The sequence below is a fragment of the Anopheles nili genome, chromosome 2 (genome assembly GCF_943737925.1).
Source record: "Anopheles nili chromosome 2, idAnoNiliSN_F5_01, whole genome shotgun sequence".
NCBI lineage: Eukaryota > Metazoa > Arthropoda > Insecta > Diptera > Culicidae > Anopheles > Anopheles nili.
Window position 1 is genome coordinate 52,476,918 of NC_071291.1, and position 18,301 is coordinate 52,495,218.

Below are 18,301 nucleotides of genomic sequence, written 5' to 3' on the forward strand. Positions count from 1 at the left end.
CTATCTAGCGTACCTAGGGGGGATGGGTGTTCGCTGGCCCTTCTGCCCCGGTGTCCTTTACAGAGCGGGATTGACGAAGGGATCCATACAGCTGAGCAGATTGAACACCGGGAGTCGCTCTTCCAAGCCCGTACCTGCGTTGGTGTTACCTCCACCATGCACACCACCGAGCACCATCGAGCCACCCAGCTTCATGGCGCACAATGACGGCGATGATGGTGGCGGAGTGGCCATCGGAGACAACCCATCAACCGGGCTGGCCGGAGGGCTGTTCTGGAAGTTGAACGCCTGGTGGAGAGCGGTCTGCTGGAATGTGGGGCTGCTAGCATCCGGGAAGAAGTTGGCCATCGAAGTCGTCGGGCTGAGCGACAGCGAACCGATCGGTGAAGCTCGATCGGAACCAGTCGACATCGACAAGGCCGGGCTGAGCGGCACCTGATGGTGATGGTGCTGCTGACGTTGATGAAGATGATGCTGCTGTTGATGATGTGCAGCAGCAATCGAGGTTTGCTGCAGCAGAGCTGCAGCCGTCTGTAACTGCGCCACCGAGACGGAGTTCAGCCCACTAGCAACATGTTGCTGCTGCTGACCATGGTGGGCATGATGCTGCTGCTGACTATTACTGTTCAAGGCACTGGGTCCGTTGTTCTTCGCCGCACTCTGGGATGACTGGGACGCGTTACCGGCTGCGGCAGCAGCAAGACGAGCATGGTACGCAGCCACATTGCGGTTGTGGTTGCGTGCTTCCTCAGCATTGTGCACGAAGTGGCACCGTGGCCCGTACGGGCAGAAGCCCACGCTGTGGAATGTGCGGCATAGCTCGGTCTTGTACTTCGGATGGCGTTGCAGATTGCGCAGCTCCTGCATGCCGTGCGCAAACTGGCACTTATCACCGTACTTGCACTCTCCTGCCTCCTCGTATGGTCGGCAGAGCTCGGTTTTGTATCTGTTCGAAACGGACCGTCGAAAAAAAAGGGGGGAAAGGGACAAAGCAAAGCAAAACGAACGGGTTAATGATTACGCCTCCATACGGGTGGGTTTTGAGAGAATAACATAGCTGCTATTTTCGGTAATCTAGTGGGGAAGAAACATCTCCGGTTTCGCAACAAAACACTCACCTCGAGGTATTTACTTGCTGTGGTAGCGGTTCGGACTGCGTTCGTTCCAACTTCCGGTGACCGGAGGAGGAGGAAGTGTTGCTCGTGTGATTGTTGCCACTGTTGTTGTTGTTGGTGTTGTTGTTATTGTTGATCGAATTGGCGCTGCTGCTGTTGCTGGCGCTGTTGGAGCCACTGGCAGTGGTAATGCCGGCCATTGCCGCATTATCCATTACCTTGTTCAAGCTCAGTATCTCCAGAATGTTTTCCACCACAAACCGAGCGGACGGTTGCGATGCGGTGCGATGCAGCGCATGATGTGCTCCTCCATTGTTTGCATGATGCTGCTGCTGTTGCTGCTGCTGCTTATGCTGTCCCGTTTGCTTGTGCAGTCCCCCGTATGGGTACTGATGCAGCAGCTGCTGCGACGACTGGGACTGCTGCTGTTGCTGCTGCTGGGCATGATGGTTAGCGTTAACCGATTGCTGCGCATTCAGCAGATTGTTGTTGCCGCTGGTAGCAGCCAACGCTGCGGCCACGCTGAAGCCTTGCGACAGCAGCATGTGACTGCTGTTGCTGCTGCTGGAAGCGTTTCCGGCTCCGTTGGCGCTGGTTACGTTGCTACCAACACCGCCACTGCCCACAATCACCTGTGTGTTGCCTCGGGAAGAATTAGTTTGATTCTGGAAGGGAAATGGGATGAAAAACAAGGAAAAAAAAACGTTAGTTAACCGTGTATGATAAGAGTATTTCACGCTGATGTGAATCAAGGCGGTTTGTTGGTTATAAAACTATTTCCGTCAACTTGAGCTGATACATACTGATACCCTTAAAAAAATCGACCCAGCGTTCTTTCCTTGATGGGGCGTGATAAGCAACAAGTAGTAGCAATCACTCCTCTTTATCTTATCAGCTTGATAGTTCGTAAAGAGCAGACCACGAGCAAAAAAATAGGCACGGTGATAAGAATGCGTTGAGTAAACCAAACATATGCTGTGCACCTATGACAGACCCTTCACACGCGGTGTTGTTGGGCGCACACAAGCACGCAAAAAAAAGAACTGCTTGAAAGCCGGTACTCGGTTATGTTATCGGTAAATGCGATCGCGCAATTTGTGCAAAAACCTTGTCGGAATGCCGATAACGAGACCGCGCGTCCATACCACGCTGAATCCGATAAGACTCTGTGCACAGCACACCACGTGCTCGCAATAAGGGCCAGGGTTTCCGGAATGGCATAGCGATGTATGTCGGCGAGCCACGCAAAACAGAAAACGCGCCGTCAGGAAAGGATTCCCGCCAGACAATGGGCAGGAACACAAGATACCTTTGAAAAATGGCGCCCTGACAGACGAGACTGCGCGAAAGGCGTTACTCTGTCCGTTGCGTAACGGACACGAGACTTGCGTCCACAGACGTGGTCTCTCCAGAAATAGCTGTTTTCGCAAAAACAAAAAAATAAATAAATAACCCTCAGGGGGAGCGCTTTTGCACCTTCCTCGGGCTGCCCAAAATTGTGTCCCCTAACAACAACAGGAAACCAACAAAATAACCTCACATATTCAAGCTTCTCTCTCTTTCTCTCATTCCTCGCGGGGGCATATCACAAACGAAAACTTTCACAACCTTGCCGAAGGACGCTGGGGTACTCGTTATTCGGGTGCGTACGGTTTTAAATATGATTGTTTGTTTTGTGTCTCTCTTCATTTGGGCGCGTTGATTACAAACCAGCTCCCGGCGGTGCGTAAACGTCCATCCTCCGTCGTGAAAGCAAGCCCCAGCAGCAGCAACAGCAACAGTAGGCTAGACCACGTCCCCAACATACGCAAGACACAGGCCCCTGTTTTGGTACGTCTTTTGCTCCCTTCATCAGGCAACGTCAGTTACATGGCCTGAGTCTGACTCTGGGTCGCGGGCGCTTCATCGATCGCTTATGGGGGGGCCGGCTCTCCTTCCTACGGTTCGCAGGTTTTTGGTTGTGTCATAATTTCCCTCAGCTCCCCGCCACAAGCACACACCGTCGTCCACTGCGGACGCGCCAAATGTTGCACATGGCCAAACCGAAAGTGAAAGTGTCCCAATTTCAACCGTGGCCCGGCACGGAAAGGTAAGAAAACAAAAAAAGGGAGCTTGGTCAATCCAGCAGGCAACAGGCAGTGGTCGCTTGCATGGTATTGGAAGGAAAGCGTCCCTTTTTGTTTGCAGGGGTTTAATAACATTATATTCCTGATATAAATCCAACGGCGGATAATGTTGGAAGTAGCGGAGATCCTTAGGTATGTCGCCAAATCATCAGAACTACCATTTCAACAGTAGTATTTTTTTTTAAATGAGCCGAATCCATAACCAACGACAATGCTGCTGCCTCATGCAACATAATCCGGACGCCATCGCCACACCTTTTTGACCAGTGCCATGTCACTGTTCATGGTGCAAGATAATCACTGAAGACAGACAGACCCTTTCGTCGCTTCCATCGGGTCCACATCTTCACCGATCGCATCACGTGTGTGTGTGATGATGAAAAGCACCCGATTATGCAACACTATCACACCGTATGCGGGGTAAAAGCCGACGAAATGGAAAGGACGGAGAAGAAAGGGATAAAAATAACGCTAACACAAAACCACCGTTACGCGGGCACGTCCCCGTTCGGTTCGGGAAATAACCCCGCCAACCAACGCGGGCTTAAGGAGGATGATGATGCGCAAGTGCCACGACCGGGTTGTGGGAGAGCAGGAAATCTCTCATGCTTTCAGATGAAAGTGAACGAAGCGGCTCGTCAAGGGGGTGAACTTTGTGGTGGAAGCTTTTGTGTTCCTTTGCTTTCCATTCATTGCTGTGCGGATTAAGTTGCATTTATTTCACTCAAAAATTAATGCAAAATGCGCCGGTTTTTTTTGTGGGAAAACGAAAGGAAATTAAAATGATTAAATGAATTTTATCACTACAAACACGAACCTTTACCTCGAGCTTTGATTATCAAACTTAACATTGGATTAAAGATTCATTGACGAGCTTTTGCAGATTATTGCTCGAGTAGAATATTTCTCTGGATAAAGAAGCACCAAAAATAATAATTAAAATCGTTGCATTAAATCTCCCATCGAATCCTAAATAACATCCATTTTTATGCAACCTTAGGTGTGTGAGCTAGTGTTAACATTTCGCATGCAACACAGCCGAGGGCATCCGAAACTTGTCGTTTCCGTCGACATAATTGCCAGACGTCCGAACTTGCGTCATATCTCGGAAAGCTGGAAACTACGCGATATCTGCAGGTGTGGTTGCTGCGCGTTTGCCGTGGGAGAAACTAAACGACGGCCTTATGGCGCCGGAAGGTTCGTGCGGAACTTCTGTGGAAGCCAGAGAGAAAAGTTGCGAGTTGGAAACAATGGAAGTATTTTTCTTCTGATGTGCGAAAAGCCATCGTTTGATGAAACAAAGGTAGCACGACAGTGGGCAAGTTACGTGAGACCATGAGGTCCATACAAACGGCACGCGTATTGCAACGGATGGCTTTTCAAATGCATTCGAATGGCCAAATGTCATATCCGCACTATGGCTGTCCCAGATATGGCGCGTTAGTTTCCTCTAGCGTTTGTTGTTTTCCCACACAATTTCCGTCTCTTCCGGACACACGCTGAGAATAGAGCTCTTCCACGGTTTCGACATGGCACCTGACAATGGTAAATGTCAGAATAGTCTTTTGCATGGTGGTTAAGGGGTTAACTTTGTCGACATAATAATAGCTGTCTCGCGATCGCCATTGAAGGACACCGAACGAAAATAAATGGTTATGAGTAGAAGTATAATAAATATACATCTGTTGACATCGGAACAGATGAAAGAAAAAAATCCACCAGCATCCATCTGTGTTCAAAAGGAATATGCGCACCTTACTGCATATAGTGGTATAGGGTTTGTTTTATCGTATGACAATAGAAAATTGACGTTCGTTTGAGAATATGGCTGCAGTTTGTTGAAATGTCAAATCGACGGAATCGAGGCAAGCGGCGCCATGCTAACCGTACTCAGTGTAGACAGACACCCTTTTTCGTAAATATATGCAGACTTATAACAAAAAAAACACCGTAGAAAAAGCCGTTTCCGAAACCGGTTTCGATACACGCACATACAACGAGCCACAGGTTTGGGTGGTGGGAGGGAGTGTTGTGTTTTTTTTTCTTTGCCAAGGAGTTTAGAGTTCAGAGAGCAAACCAGAGAGACACGTGTATGTGTGCACACCATTCGGATCTAGCTACAAAACACACGAACCACTGGCTCACCAGGCGTAGAAGGAATAACGCCAAAAGGGTTTAGTTTTCGTATCATACCGGTTCACATAAAGCATAAAGCGTAACAAGCTTCCGTTTCGAAAGTGAACGTGTTTTGCGCGCTCGTAGATTTCCGCTGCTTTGCGTCCGCGCACTGGCGCTGATCGTGTTACGATAGGATTTTTCTCGCCTTTTGCAGGCGATTCCGTGTTCGTGACTTCATGGGGAGCTCCCACCCACACTCGTCGAGAGAGATCGAGACTAGGTAGTGGGAGAAGCATTTGCATCGATTGCACTACTTTAAGGGAACGGTCGTAGCACTCCCGTGGAAAGTCATCTACCGCGAATTCAAAGCGAACACAAGCACCAAAATGGTGTTTCGAAGCATTCGAACGCAGATTGTGACGACGAGCCATTAATAAAGGGGTTCATTAGCAATCTGTTCTCATGCTAGACTGAAATAGTGCTCAAAATCTGCTCCGAACACGAAAAAATAGGCAATATATGAAAAAAAAAACACATGCCCAGCCTACTAAGGATGGGTTCGAGCAGTGAAGCAAAGCGTGTAAACGATTCGATGAACGTGCTCTACGGGGATGTCTCCGAGACATTGCGAACCACGGCAAAGGATCGAAGATGGGGAAGAATGTAACATTTAACAAAGATGCCGCGCCTTAAGGCTGTTAAGCTGCCTTTACTTGTAGAAGATTTTTGTAAGAAAACGTAAATGCCAGCATATTTGCGATTGATGGAGAAGTACAGCAGCTTCTGATCGTTAGACTTCTAATTGCGAGTAAGTATTTGTGATACTTGGAACTGAAGAAATTTTGAGTGAAAGTCTACGACTTACGAGCTCCTTGACGCTTCTCAACCACGAAGTCTTCCATTCAACCGAGTCACATGCAAAATGGAGCACATTCCTCGATCGTGGTTCACAGGCAGTGCGGAAAACCAACACCGCGGTTTCTTCAGGTTCGTGTGATGCCTTCTCCCCTGGTGTATGCAAATTCTGAGCAAGATTCATCAGAGAGCCACGGTCCTAGTTTTCCGTTTTTTTTTTCAAACAAATAAAAACCTGAAAGGGAGTGCAGTGACTTCCGGACGCTTCTCCCGTGGCGTTTCCCCATCCTGGAACCGTAGTAAAACGGGTTCGGCGACTCTCCACCATGGACGATGGAGTGATCCCCACGCGGTCCATTCCGCTACATCACGCGCTTATAACACGCTCCTTCTTCTCTACCTTCTCGACGTACGGCAGCATACGGCAAAGGGAAAAGGGGAACCCGGGCGGTGAAATCGAAAGTGAAAAGGTAAAACCGTAACAACTCGGCGTCATGACATCCCCCTGTCCCCTCCACTCTACTCTATTTCTTCTTTCAGCCGCCATCGATGAGGAGCGGCGTGTCTCGTGCGGAGTTGCAGATCGGCCATTTTTTTCTCTCTTACGTTCACTTTATTTTTTTTTGCCCTAGCCCACCGCTGCACCTAGAGTGGGTGGTAGGCTGAGGGTGAAAAAAAGAGGGCGAACAAGAAATCGGAGTGCCCTTTCCTCTCGCTTCCTGGATTAAGGGCTGCCCGCGTGTTCCGCAAGCGAAGTGAGGGTTTTCTGCAAGGCGCCAATTTCTACCCCGAAGAAGGCCGCGTGTGTGTATAAACGGAAGAGCTGCAGCAGCACGTGGGTTTGTGGGTGGGTGGTACACCTTGAAGCCAATGTTATCAATTCAAAGCGGCCGAATGCAGCCGATTTCTCCATCCTTGGTCGGTTGGATTTCAAATCGAGGCTCCTGGGGCTGGGAATTTCGCTCAAGCCCGAGTTGGCCTTGTTCATCTGCGCGTAGGACACGAAATTTTATGCAGAAAACTGAAACCCAAAGTGCCACAAATTGAGTTGCCCGAAAAAAGGCAGGCCTCATTTTTGCAAACATTTGCAACTGCATCACGGGGGCTTATTTTTGGACTGCAAACATAAGCTATCTCACTGAGCCACATCAGCTGCTCAGGACCGGGTAGTAATTATTTTTGAAAGCAGTTTTTTTTTTATTTTTTGCGGATCTCAAGCGGAGGGATTTTCCAAGCCAGCCCCACCGGCCGTGTGCCGGCAGAAGAAACAACCAACCCCCCGGAATGACAAACGAACCCCACGGCACGTGCTATCCCCCTCCCAAGGTGTGTGCAATTCGATGCGCGTGTCACGCCACAGCCACACAAAGAAGGAAGCGCACAAAAGCTTATGCTCGCGCGCGTGTACGCGTACACACACATTTTACATAACCCACCACACGTCCGTGTTCCATTTCGCGACCAGGAACAACACCCGAACCATCGTAGCCAGCAACAGCAGACGGCTGCCGGCCGCGAGGGAGGCCGTTTTAATTTACAATTGACATTTGGTCAATGTCAGAAAAGGTGGCCACACGATGCGAGAGAAGCGCGCGCGCATGCACGCGGTATAGCTAAAATTGGTTTCTTTTGTCTCCGATTCCGCAGCCGTACGCAACACACCTGGAAGGGTAGTGGGGATAAGGGAGGGAGAGGGAGGAAAGGGGGGGGGGTGGTAGAGTTCGGTAGCGCGTGCGTGTGCTGCTTTCGATACGCTTTTACTTTCTCAAGGTCGAACCGCGAGCCGTCTAATCCGCGGGCTCTGTTGATGCGCAACTGCTTCGAAGAAACAACAACCCCCACCCCCTTCGAAGGTGGACCACCCAACCCCCCCCCCCCCCCCCCCCCCCCCACGACAGATTTCGTTCATCGAAGTGTTGCCGTGACAAAAAAAAACACCGAAGAAGGGTTGACAAACGAATTAGGCCATCATTTCGCGGTTTCGGACGAGCGTAACTGTGTCACGCACGTCGCGTTTGTTGCCAACTAATCACGATCGCCATAAGCCCCTCACAAGTTGAATAATTAATGAGAATGGTTGGCTTCACTGACCACTCCCCGAGTGTCCAGGTTCCGGCGCTTGGTGCATTGCGTGAACGTTTTCCGGCGAAAATTGGCGTCAAAATGTGGGTTTTTGGGTATCGGGGATCTTTTTAGTGGTCAGTAAAGCTAATTCCCATTTCCAAAATGCACACACTCTCGGTGCGGAAATATTGCTCAAAAAGCTTACTGTGGTGTAGATTTTTATATTTGAAAGTTATCTTAGTACCGTACGTTTTAAAAACATCCTTCTTTTGTACGCCTCTTCGGATCTCCGGCGTTCAAAGAGGAATTGTTACGTTTCGAAACACGTCCCTGGGTGTTGGGATATTGCGCTCTGCCCTATCTGGAGTCTTTCCATATCTGGAGGAGTCACTAGCGGGATTTACCGCATCACTTCATCTCTCGCTGTACTTGCGTGACTGTGGATAATTATTTTAAGAGTGCTCGCGCCTTCTACAACAGCGCCAAAGGGGGGTTCGCGAGAAAACAGGGCTTACTGTAAGCCTAGTGTTACAACTGTTGAAATCAGCTTCCCGAACCGGGTTTAAGCCCCTCTTGTCGGTGATTGGTGTGTGCCTCGTGAGCAAAATGTGTGTATTCGATTAAAACCGCTAGTGATCATCTTGTTCCCATGTAAGGGGATAGCTAGTTTTGCATACATCTGCGGGTGGAAGCAATATATCTGGGAGTTTTTTTTTACTCACAATTGTCCGACACCAAAAAAGCTTGGACTGTCTATTTTGCCGGCATTTTTAACAAACTAATCCGGGGTAGAAGCACCAAGCTACAGAATAGTTAAGCAACTGCAAAGTTGCTTCACTTAATGATGCCATAAACATATTTTTTACAGCTTCAACGACCTACTTATAATTAGAAAAAGCGCAATATTCAAGCTATCTTATTGGTAGCAATATACCACCCCGAATGTAATGATTATGTCCACAAAACGCAAAGGTGATTCGTTGCACCTCGTCTATGCTGCAACAGCCCTGTTAATTGCCATTTACCTACGCACCACCCTGATCATACGAGTCAGCGTCGTACCACAGAGCGTGGCTTGAAATGCAATTCAATAGGGTGTTAAATTTATGCCCCAACATCGTGTGCATCGTCTCATCGTCTACCCAATGTGGTTAGAGGAGAATCAGTTCCTACCTACCCAAAGCCCAAACGTGGAAATAGCACCCTTAATTACAAACCTCCTTCCAGCCAGCATACAATGCTCGCACATAAAGTGCACACCACCCACACACACACACAAATGGCGGGCTTAAGGGTGGATTTCGAGCATATGCACGCCAGCAGCATTACACAAACGCGTCTCGTTACAAAAACAGCGCCATTCGACACGGAGCCCACGTCGTATGTTTCTTCCGGTTTTGTAAGGGAAGGGGCGCACCCGCGATGGGGTTTAATAATTATTAGGGAAAATCGCAATGTTGCAATATTCTACAACCGTCATTATCAGGGCACTTGATATCACTTGATTATCATATGCATTTTGCTTCCACCGTTCGTTCAAGGTTCATGTCATTGGCGAAACAACGACAGCGCATTCACACCACGCCAGCGCACCAAACCGGATGTGCATATTTTAATTTGATATCGTCTCGTGCATCAAAAACCCCTCGATAAAACCGAGATATATCGTGGTGCTTTACCCCCACCACCACCCACTAACGAGGCGGTTTGATCCGGAGCTGAGCTGAAATAAATAACCGGTGCGCTATAACGAAAACCAGCAAAACAACAAAAGCAAAAGAAAAAAGAAACGACATCACCACGCAACTGGGTGGTGAATTATTTTTGATTATGTAAAAATTTCCCACTCCCGCGCGCGCGCGTTCCTGTTCCATTTCGTTTCAACTCTCCTTCCAGCAGTCGGTTGCTTGTATTTGCAGATTTTTAAGCTACACACCAATCTTACATCCGGCAGGAATGAACAGCCATCAAGCACCGCGAGTACGGGGTCTGTGTGGGCAAGCGTGTTTTTTCCCTTTTGGTGTGGATATTTTTTTTATTTTTTCGCAAGTCAAAAAAAAAAAGCTTGCATCCCAACGACCGCTCACACAACGGCACTCCTAAGTGCGTTTCATCTTGCCTTTTTTTTTGTTACTCGAACCTGTTCCGCGGCGCATTATCTGTGCGCGTAAAAATAAATGAAAACTTTACATTTTCGTTTCTGGTGACCTTTTCCCGGATGATGGTTTCCAAAACCAATCGTCATACGCTCGTTATTGGTGGCTCTTGAGCCGTTGGAACGTGATTGGATTGAAGCAAAAACGAGCACACTCGAGGACGAACAAACGTCGCAAGATGCGTGATTGCTAATTGATGAAATCATCCCGAGAAAATTGTGCTTTGCGTTGTGCCGAAGTGGTGCTGGCTGCTGCATAAATGAGTTTAAGCGCCATTTGAACGGGTTTTGAGGGCAGAAAGAAGAACATCCACTCACCGACACCGCACTCGAAAATGTTGCGCACGATTACCTAATGTAATGGTGTGGCTGGAACGGGGGCTAAACGTATGAAAAGCTTTGGTTGTAACACACCAAAACAAAAAAAAAACCTCCCCCTTCGCCACACACGCTGACACACACACGCCTAGTTCAGCTGCCCAGGCCCCCCACAATCGAAATTTGCCCCTCAGGGCGAATGGATACACACTCACACAAGCAAAAGGCCCTGTCGCCGCCTCAGCTGAAGCCCTCAGGGGGGTGGTTTTGGCCCACCTTTCTATCTCTCTTGAAGATCGAGCGCTCGATCGGTGAATCGTAGGTGCGTTCATCACCCGTGGGTCCTATTCCCCTCCCTCTCTCCTCTCCCACACCCTAAACGGGGACGAACCAACCCCTATTAGTTTCCTCCACAACGACAGCAACAACAAAAAACTCCACCCCAACTCCATCAGCGCGCGCACGCGAAAAGGGAAAAAAGCTCCCTCTTTCAAAGAGCAGCGCGAATACACACTCACACCACGTGGGGGGAAGAGCAGGGGTGGATTAGCTGGCTCTGTAAGATGGTTTGATTGTGTGTGGTTGCGGATCCGCCGGATCGTTGAAGAAGAGCCCCCAACCCACCGGTAGTGTGGTTGATTTCGCTTTCAATCGCCAATCGTGGGGCCCCAACCAAGGCGAAGATGAAGAGGAAAGTTGTATAATTAGCGGAAAAGGAAGCAACGAAAGATGGCAACAAAAGCCGCCCGAGGGTGAAGAAATGGTATTAGATCACGAGGCCGGACGCGAACAACAGGTGGGTGGTGGGGGGAGTGGAAGAAGGCGGCATGTGCGTGTGCCACGCAACCGATTCAAGAGCGCATCCTTCTTCTCGGAGTGTTTGGTGCCTCTTTTGGCGAGTGGTGATTGCGTCGTCGCTTTATCGACATAACCACTGTCGGGGCGGCGGTCGGTGGAAAACTCGGAGAAAAGTCACGGGAAATAAACGCTTTTCGCACCCGGCATTAGCATGCTGCATAATCATCAGCGTGAAATATGATGCTGGCGTTGGGTGGGCGGGGGGGGGGGGATGCCATCGAACTGAAACTCGACGTTATGCGTAGGAGGTTGCTTCTTTATCGTTGCTTCAATTGTTCATTTATCGTAAATTCATTTTGCCCCAGCACTTGTAGCGAAATGGTAAACAACATCACGAATGAATCCTGTCGGTTGAAGTGATATAAATTCGTAGCAACTCTACACGAAACTTAGCTTACATATAAAGGTTTAATATTAACCTTCAGCTCGTAAGCTACCAGCAACAATAACCATATAAATCGATGAGGGTTTTGGAATCATTCCTTGGCTTTACTACACACCCCGTGCAATAATCGTTCGGTTATAAATTTGAAAGATTCTACAATTCTACAATCAGCTTGTTTTTATTAGCACCCGCGTACGGCAATCGTAGCCCTTTCTTTTTGTTTCACTTCTGGTTGATATATATATTGCAAAAATACATGCTTCTTTCCAGTGCAAAGTGAACGACGAACTGGCTTGAGCCACTCAAGCAAATCTTCGAGTGCTACTGTGACATCGACGATGCAAAAAAAAAACCTGATGCGTATGTCCATATTTTATAAAGCTTATCTTCGAACCGGCATTATTTATGCAAGCACGCAATGCAAGCGCACGCGCACACACGAACCTGCGTACTTATCAAACCTTAAATAAGCAGCTACAATATTGCAAAGCTGTCCATTTGGTGACCCCCTCAGTGGTTTGCTGGTTGTTCTGTTGCTCTTTGCAATTTTGTGCGGTGCTTGAGTAAAGCAGCGAATAAAAAAAAAGAAACAAAAGCAGCCACTCATCCGCGTAGAATGGAGCTGTCGTGCACGGAGTACTCGAAGCAACACTAACAGGCAAAAAAAAGGGAAAGGGGCCTCGAATGAATGAAAAAAAAAACCCCCCCGACATAACGCCACAAGAAGAGGGGAGGCAAAACGAGCGAAATTGAAAACGAACAATTAATTTATGCAATTATTCTAGCGCGTTCTTCGGCTTCAGTAACCACACAACAACACAACAGCCCTCCCGCCGGGACACGGTTGTTGTGCCTCTTGTTCCGGTAGCAGGGCTCGTCTTTGCAACCGATCCATCGAAAGGGAAGATGATCGTGTGGCTGACCGTGAAAGGGAGCGTGTTTCGAGAGATCGAGAGAGAGAGAGGGATCCCGGGCACTTATTCGTCATTTTGTTTCACCAGCAGTCGGTGGTTTCGCAACCTGTTCAACCCCATCTTCTTTGCTAGAAGAAAACTCGGGTACAGACAGGAGAAAAAAAAACTCTTACTTTCCGTGTACTATCCCCCCCCCCCCCCCCATCACGCATGGCGTGACCGAGTGGCAGAAGCTGCGCGCCAAACATGAAACAGAAAACAGCAGACCCCCAACAACCTTTACCGATCGCGGATGTAAGTCAGTGTGTGTTGTTTGTGGATGAACTTTCGTGCATAAAGAAAACCGTTCATAGTGGCGCACAACACGCAGCACTTCCCGAAACTTACCCCTATTTTTGGGGGAGGGGGTTGAGAAGTTATAAAACCATTAAGGGAGGGTGTGTATGTGTGTGTGTGTGTGGGTCTGTGTGATCGGTACAACACAAAGGAGCGGTCCAGGAAGTTGATCGGCTCTGAGTCTCCACAACAGTGGGCTTCTTTGTGGGTTCATGCGGCTGCGGGTGGTGACGCCTGCAAGTTAGATAATGTTTTCCTACTTACACACACACGCACACATACTTTCTTCCTCACAACAACGCGCGGCGGGCAAAGAAATTGCGCAACTCGTTTTACCCCGGTTTCGATCCGCGCGCGCGCCCGCTTACTTTCTCCTTCGCTCGCGTGGCTTTGCTTCGTGGGTTTTTCCTTTCGTTTGAAATATGATGGAAAAGATGAGAGCAAAAAAAAGCACGCACAAATACACCAGAGCCCGCACTGACCAAAGCCCACGTTCGGGCAGCAACAATCAACCGGCTCCGGACGTTTTTCTAACCCCTAAAATGCCGTGCCACAAACAGCCCAGAAAGGTTACATGCACGTGAAAATTCACCCCACCCTAAACAACGACGGTTTAACCTACATTTCCCGCGGGGCGCGCTTTACGATGTGGTAAATGCTTTTATAAACTAAAGCGTCAGCTTAGGGTTAGCCGCTCGCACTCTTTCTTGACGTAACTCCAACCACTTGTCGTGTTTTGGGCTCTCTGGTAGGTGTCTCTTTTTTTTTTACTTGCTCCATTCATCGATGACAAAGAAAATGACGAGCTGCATTTTCCTCCCTGCTTAGACAAGCTTTATCAACATCTCATAATCCGCCCCCCACTGCTCGGGAAGCCAGACTCAATGAAAGTCCACGCACACAACCGTCGTGTTCGGAAAAAAAGGGCTGCATTCAACACCAAGCGATTGTGGCGGCTCGTTCCCGATATCGAATGCCCTCTCTCCCTACCCATCAGGGCGTGCGACGTTGGGAAAGAGGTGACAAAATCCGGAAAAGCCAAACCCCTAAGGGAGTGCCGGTTGGCTGCATGCCCTACAAAGGCCTTTCGCATCTCTACGAACGCACCCACAGGTTGTTGTTGAATGCTTTTCATGCTGTCTCTCACTCGTGAAGCGGAAAAACCAAACCCCCCAAAATATGCACCACACACACACACGCGCGCTGCCACATAAGGGAGAAGGACCGATGGGAAAAGTTTTCCCTCCAAAGCGCAGGTTTAAGGGGAAAATAATATCGTACCCGTGGGGGGTTTCCTTTCTGGCGGAACGTTGCCAACCGCCGCAGGGTCACGATTGGTACCAGCATTAACATTATTATGCACCCAACGAGCGACAGAGAGAGAGAGAGAGAGAGAAAAAAGGGGCCTGTTTATGGAACCACACCGCCCGCATCATTATTTTATTTCCCATCCATAGCTCGAATGAGGACTTTTACAGTGCAAATGGGTAGGGTGGCTGTATTAAGAAGGCGCCACACACAAAGCACCAGCGGGCTTTAATATGAATGTGATGAAAAACCAGCAGCGTGGTTGTGGTGACCTTGCCCAACATAGAAAAAAAATTATTGCATTTGATATTATATTTGAAAAAAAAAAAAGAATGCATTTTATTCAAGATTGAAAGAGCATTCGTTCCTATTTTTTTGCACTTCAAATTTTCCCTTGTTCGAGTAGGGGAATTGTACCCTTTTTGATAAAAGACCCCTCCACTTGAAGTGCTGCAGAATTCCAGCGCACGATAACGCTAGGAAGCGCGGACTTCACCGATGCGTGGCAGAGGAAGTTCGCGCTCTGAACCGAAGTAAAAATAACACTCCTTTCTTGCTTTATTTTTTTTTTTTGCTGCTGCTATCGGCCACCATTCGCTCGCAGCTACTAAAGCGCGCGAATGTGTTGACGAGGATGGCTCTAAAAGGCGTTACTCATCAACGAGCCGTTTGTTGGTTTCGTTGTTCGGCTAATGCGTGTGGGGGGTTAAGGTTGCTTGATGATTCACCTGCCCAAAAAAAAAAAAAACAGCGAGATGACGGAACAACGGGGCTACTTCAGAACACAACGCTGCCGGTGGTGGTGGCGTTCTTGCGCCTTCTCGTAAACCTGTTGCGTGAAAATGGCAGTGTTGCTTTTGCGTGAGGCATAAAGCAGCAGCAGCAGCAACAACGACAAAAAAAAAGAATCAAATATAGGTGCTGAGAATGTGCCCTCTCTGGGGTTCTTCTAGCTCGAACGTACTTCCGCTCAAATGGCGGGCCACACGATGACGATGGGAAAAGAGGCACCAAGCAACAAAAAAAAATCTAATCAATGCTAATGAGCGAACCGCGAGTTGGACGCGCAAACGCACGCACCAGCAACCGCTGACGCACGTGTGTGTGTGTGTGTGTGATGGCCAGCAGCTAGCGAATTAAGGCGCACTCCATAAAATTCTATCAACCCATTCATCAGGGAGACGACGACGACGACGACACCAAAGTCTCTTTTCCCCGTCCAGCAAGTGGCGCCGAAAGCAATAGACTCGCAGCGAGTTTCCTCACAGCTTGTGCCACAGCCCTTATTTAGAACGGTTCCTCCCCGTTCTCAGATGACAGAGAATGATTTGTGGAGATTTTAAATCAACAACAATTATCGCAATCGATGGGAGACTCGCTGCTGACCCAACAACCCCAACGAAAATCGGCCAAAAACGATTCGTTCGATCGTGGACGAAAAAATGCATCTTCAATGGCGTGCAAAAAACACGCCTCGATCTATGGGACACATAAGCATAAACCGCACAGGGGGTGGTGGCGCATAACACCACGGATTTACGGGCGCCCGTTCTCAGCATAAAGGTTCGGTGGCCACGAAAACTCGCCCCGAAAGAAGGAGTGAGCAAAAAAGCGGTTATGGTTTCTCCTCCTCAGCTCGTGGGGCCTGTTGGGGTGGTTTTGTTCCCTTTTCGCCGCTCCCCCCCCCCCCCTCCCTTCTCAACCCCCCTTTCGCCACCCTCAATTGAAGGATTCAATTTCTTCTCATTGAAGCCAATTTGTGCGACGATTCGTGCGCCGCGAGTGGAGTAAATACGCGCAAAGTTACGAGGGAAGAAAAAAGCGCACGTTATGGTGGTCACGACGTTTGTCGACGATTGCGTCAAATGACATCTTCTGTTGGGGGCCCCCTCTAACGCACAACGGCGAGAAATGGAATAAACAGGAGACCAATAGAGCCACCACACACCAAGCGCTTCTTCGCGCTGAATTTGTAAAATGGCCAACCATCTCGTGTGTGTGTGTTTGTGTGTGAGGCGTTAGTTTGGGGGGAGGCCCACCCAAAAACACACCCTCGACGATCGAGCAGTGTTTGGCCAAGTGTTTTAATTATTTGCCGTCAACTTCTGGACACCACCGCGTGTGGATATGACATCTTGATTAGACTTCCCCAACATGTCTCGCATGAGATTGCCGGAGTTAAATTTGTGGAAATTTCCTCGTGAATCTGAGCTGCATTTGCTTCAAGAACTCGTTCTAGTGCGCGAATCGTTCTAGTCCCATTCATAAATAGCCTAGACCACACAGGGAAAATGCTCACAAAAGGCGCTGCTAGCAGGATAAGCGTCAATAGCGTGTGTTTCTCTTCGCCTTCGAGCACAACCCGCGCAGTTTCTTACGCCAACTTCTTCCGGTTTGTCCCTCTGGAGCTTCCCTAAGACACGTTACTCGTGAGTCTCGTACGTTCCAGACTCCACTCCACTTTTTGATAGGGGAGTTTGTGGGCCGCGATTTTGTTTTTGTGTTTGCTTGCTCGCTCGCCTCCCTTTACTCCACACGAAATGGAATCGAATCCGGTTGTGATCCGGCAAAAACGGCGAGGATCAGTGCACATACGACCTCCTCTTTTCTCTCTCTCTCTATTTCCCTCTTGGTTTCTCACTCTCGACCACCCGCCCGCGATTTTTCATCTTCTTCTTCTTCTTCTTTGCATTCCCGCCATGCTCCTTGGAGCCACCTCCCCACAGCAGCCGAAGCAAAACTCTGCACCATAACGCAGGGCGGAGAGCAGTGAAAGTTATGACTTATTTGCTGCTGTTGCTGCTGCTGGTGTTGTTGCCAATCGATCGAGCTTCGGGAGGGCTCAATGGCCGCTTCCGGACACGTCGGAGGGGGAGATAACCCCAATGGTCCTTCTTTCCCTCTCCCGCTCCTTGTCTGATTTGAGAAGCGGAAAAAATTGGAGGCAAAAAAATCGCGCCAATCCGCGCGCGCGCACGCTTGCGACAATAAACCTTATGCAAATGACAGTTTCTCTCGGTCAAAAGCTTGGCGGAGGATTTCGCAACCCCGCACCGAGGGTCGTGGGAAAGGCTGAACCGCGTCGGGGAGGGGTGGTGGTGTGTCCTTTTCACAAGGAGCAGAGCTGTTGTACCCACGCCGCAACGGATTCGCAAGGGGTGAAATTTCGTCCCCGACAAAACAGTGGCTGGTTGAATGTGATCGTGGCCGAACAAAAAAAAAAGCGGTAAGTGAAATTTTTAAAGTCCCACTAGAGCAGCACAGCACGGGTGAAGCGCAGGTCATAAAACAATACGAAAATCATCAACTGCCATGGCGACGTTCTCCGGGCGCCATTTGCAAGAAGCGGTTAAGCGCAGTATTTATGGTGGCACCGTATGGGTTTTTTTCCCCGAGTCGTTGGGAATAAAGTGAAGCAAAAAAAAACTGGCCGACAAAACTTACCTTCCGGGGGTACTCTCCAAAATCGTAGAGCGACGTGCTGTGCATTATTGCAGTAGACATGTTGGGTGTCGCGGTTGCGCGCGTCGAGTACTCTTGCTTTTCGTCAGAATTTCGCTGGCACAATGTTCCCGGAATAGCTACCCGGTAGAATATAGTATTTGGACGCCTACTTGGTGCACTAATTCCGTAACGCACGCACGCGGGCACACGCACACAAACACACTCACGCACTTGCTCGCGAGAGGGCAAGGAATTCTGAGATGGAATTTAAAAAGCCAGAGCACACACGGAGGATCTGATTCTGG

The 18,301-nt window shown here is 49.0% G+C and overlaps 1 protein-coding gene across 1 annotated transcript; it reads right to left on the reverse strand.

The window, feature by feature from the left end:
- Positions 1 to 57: 57 nt before the first annotated feature.
- LOC128730519 (protein TIS11) lies at positions 58 to 18,172 on the reverse strand. The gene is made up of 3 exons (XM_053823571.1): positions 17,997 to 18,172; positions 1,119 to 1,780; positions 58 to 946 (listed from the first exon to the last, which is right to left on the reverse strand). Exons 1-3 carry the CDS (start codon positions 18,054 to 18,056, stop codon positions 58 to 60), a joined length of 1,611 nt encoding a protein of 536 aa, XP_053679546.1. The 5' UTR covers positions 18,057 to 18,172.
- Between the last annotated feature and the right edge of the window lie 129 nt (positions 18,173 to 18,301).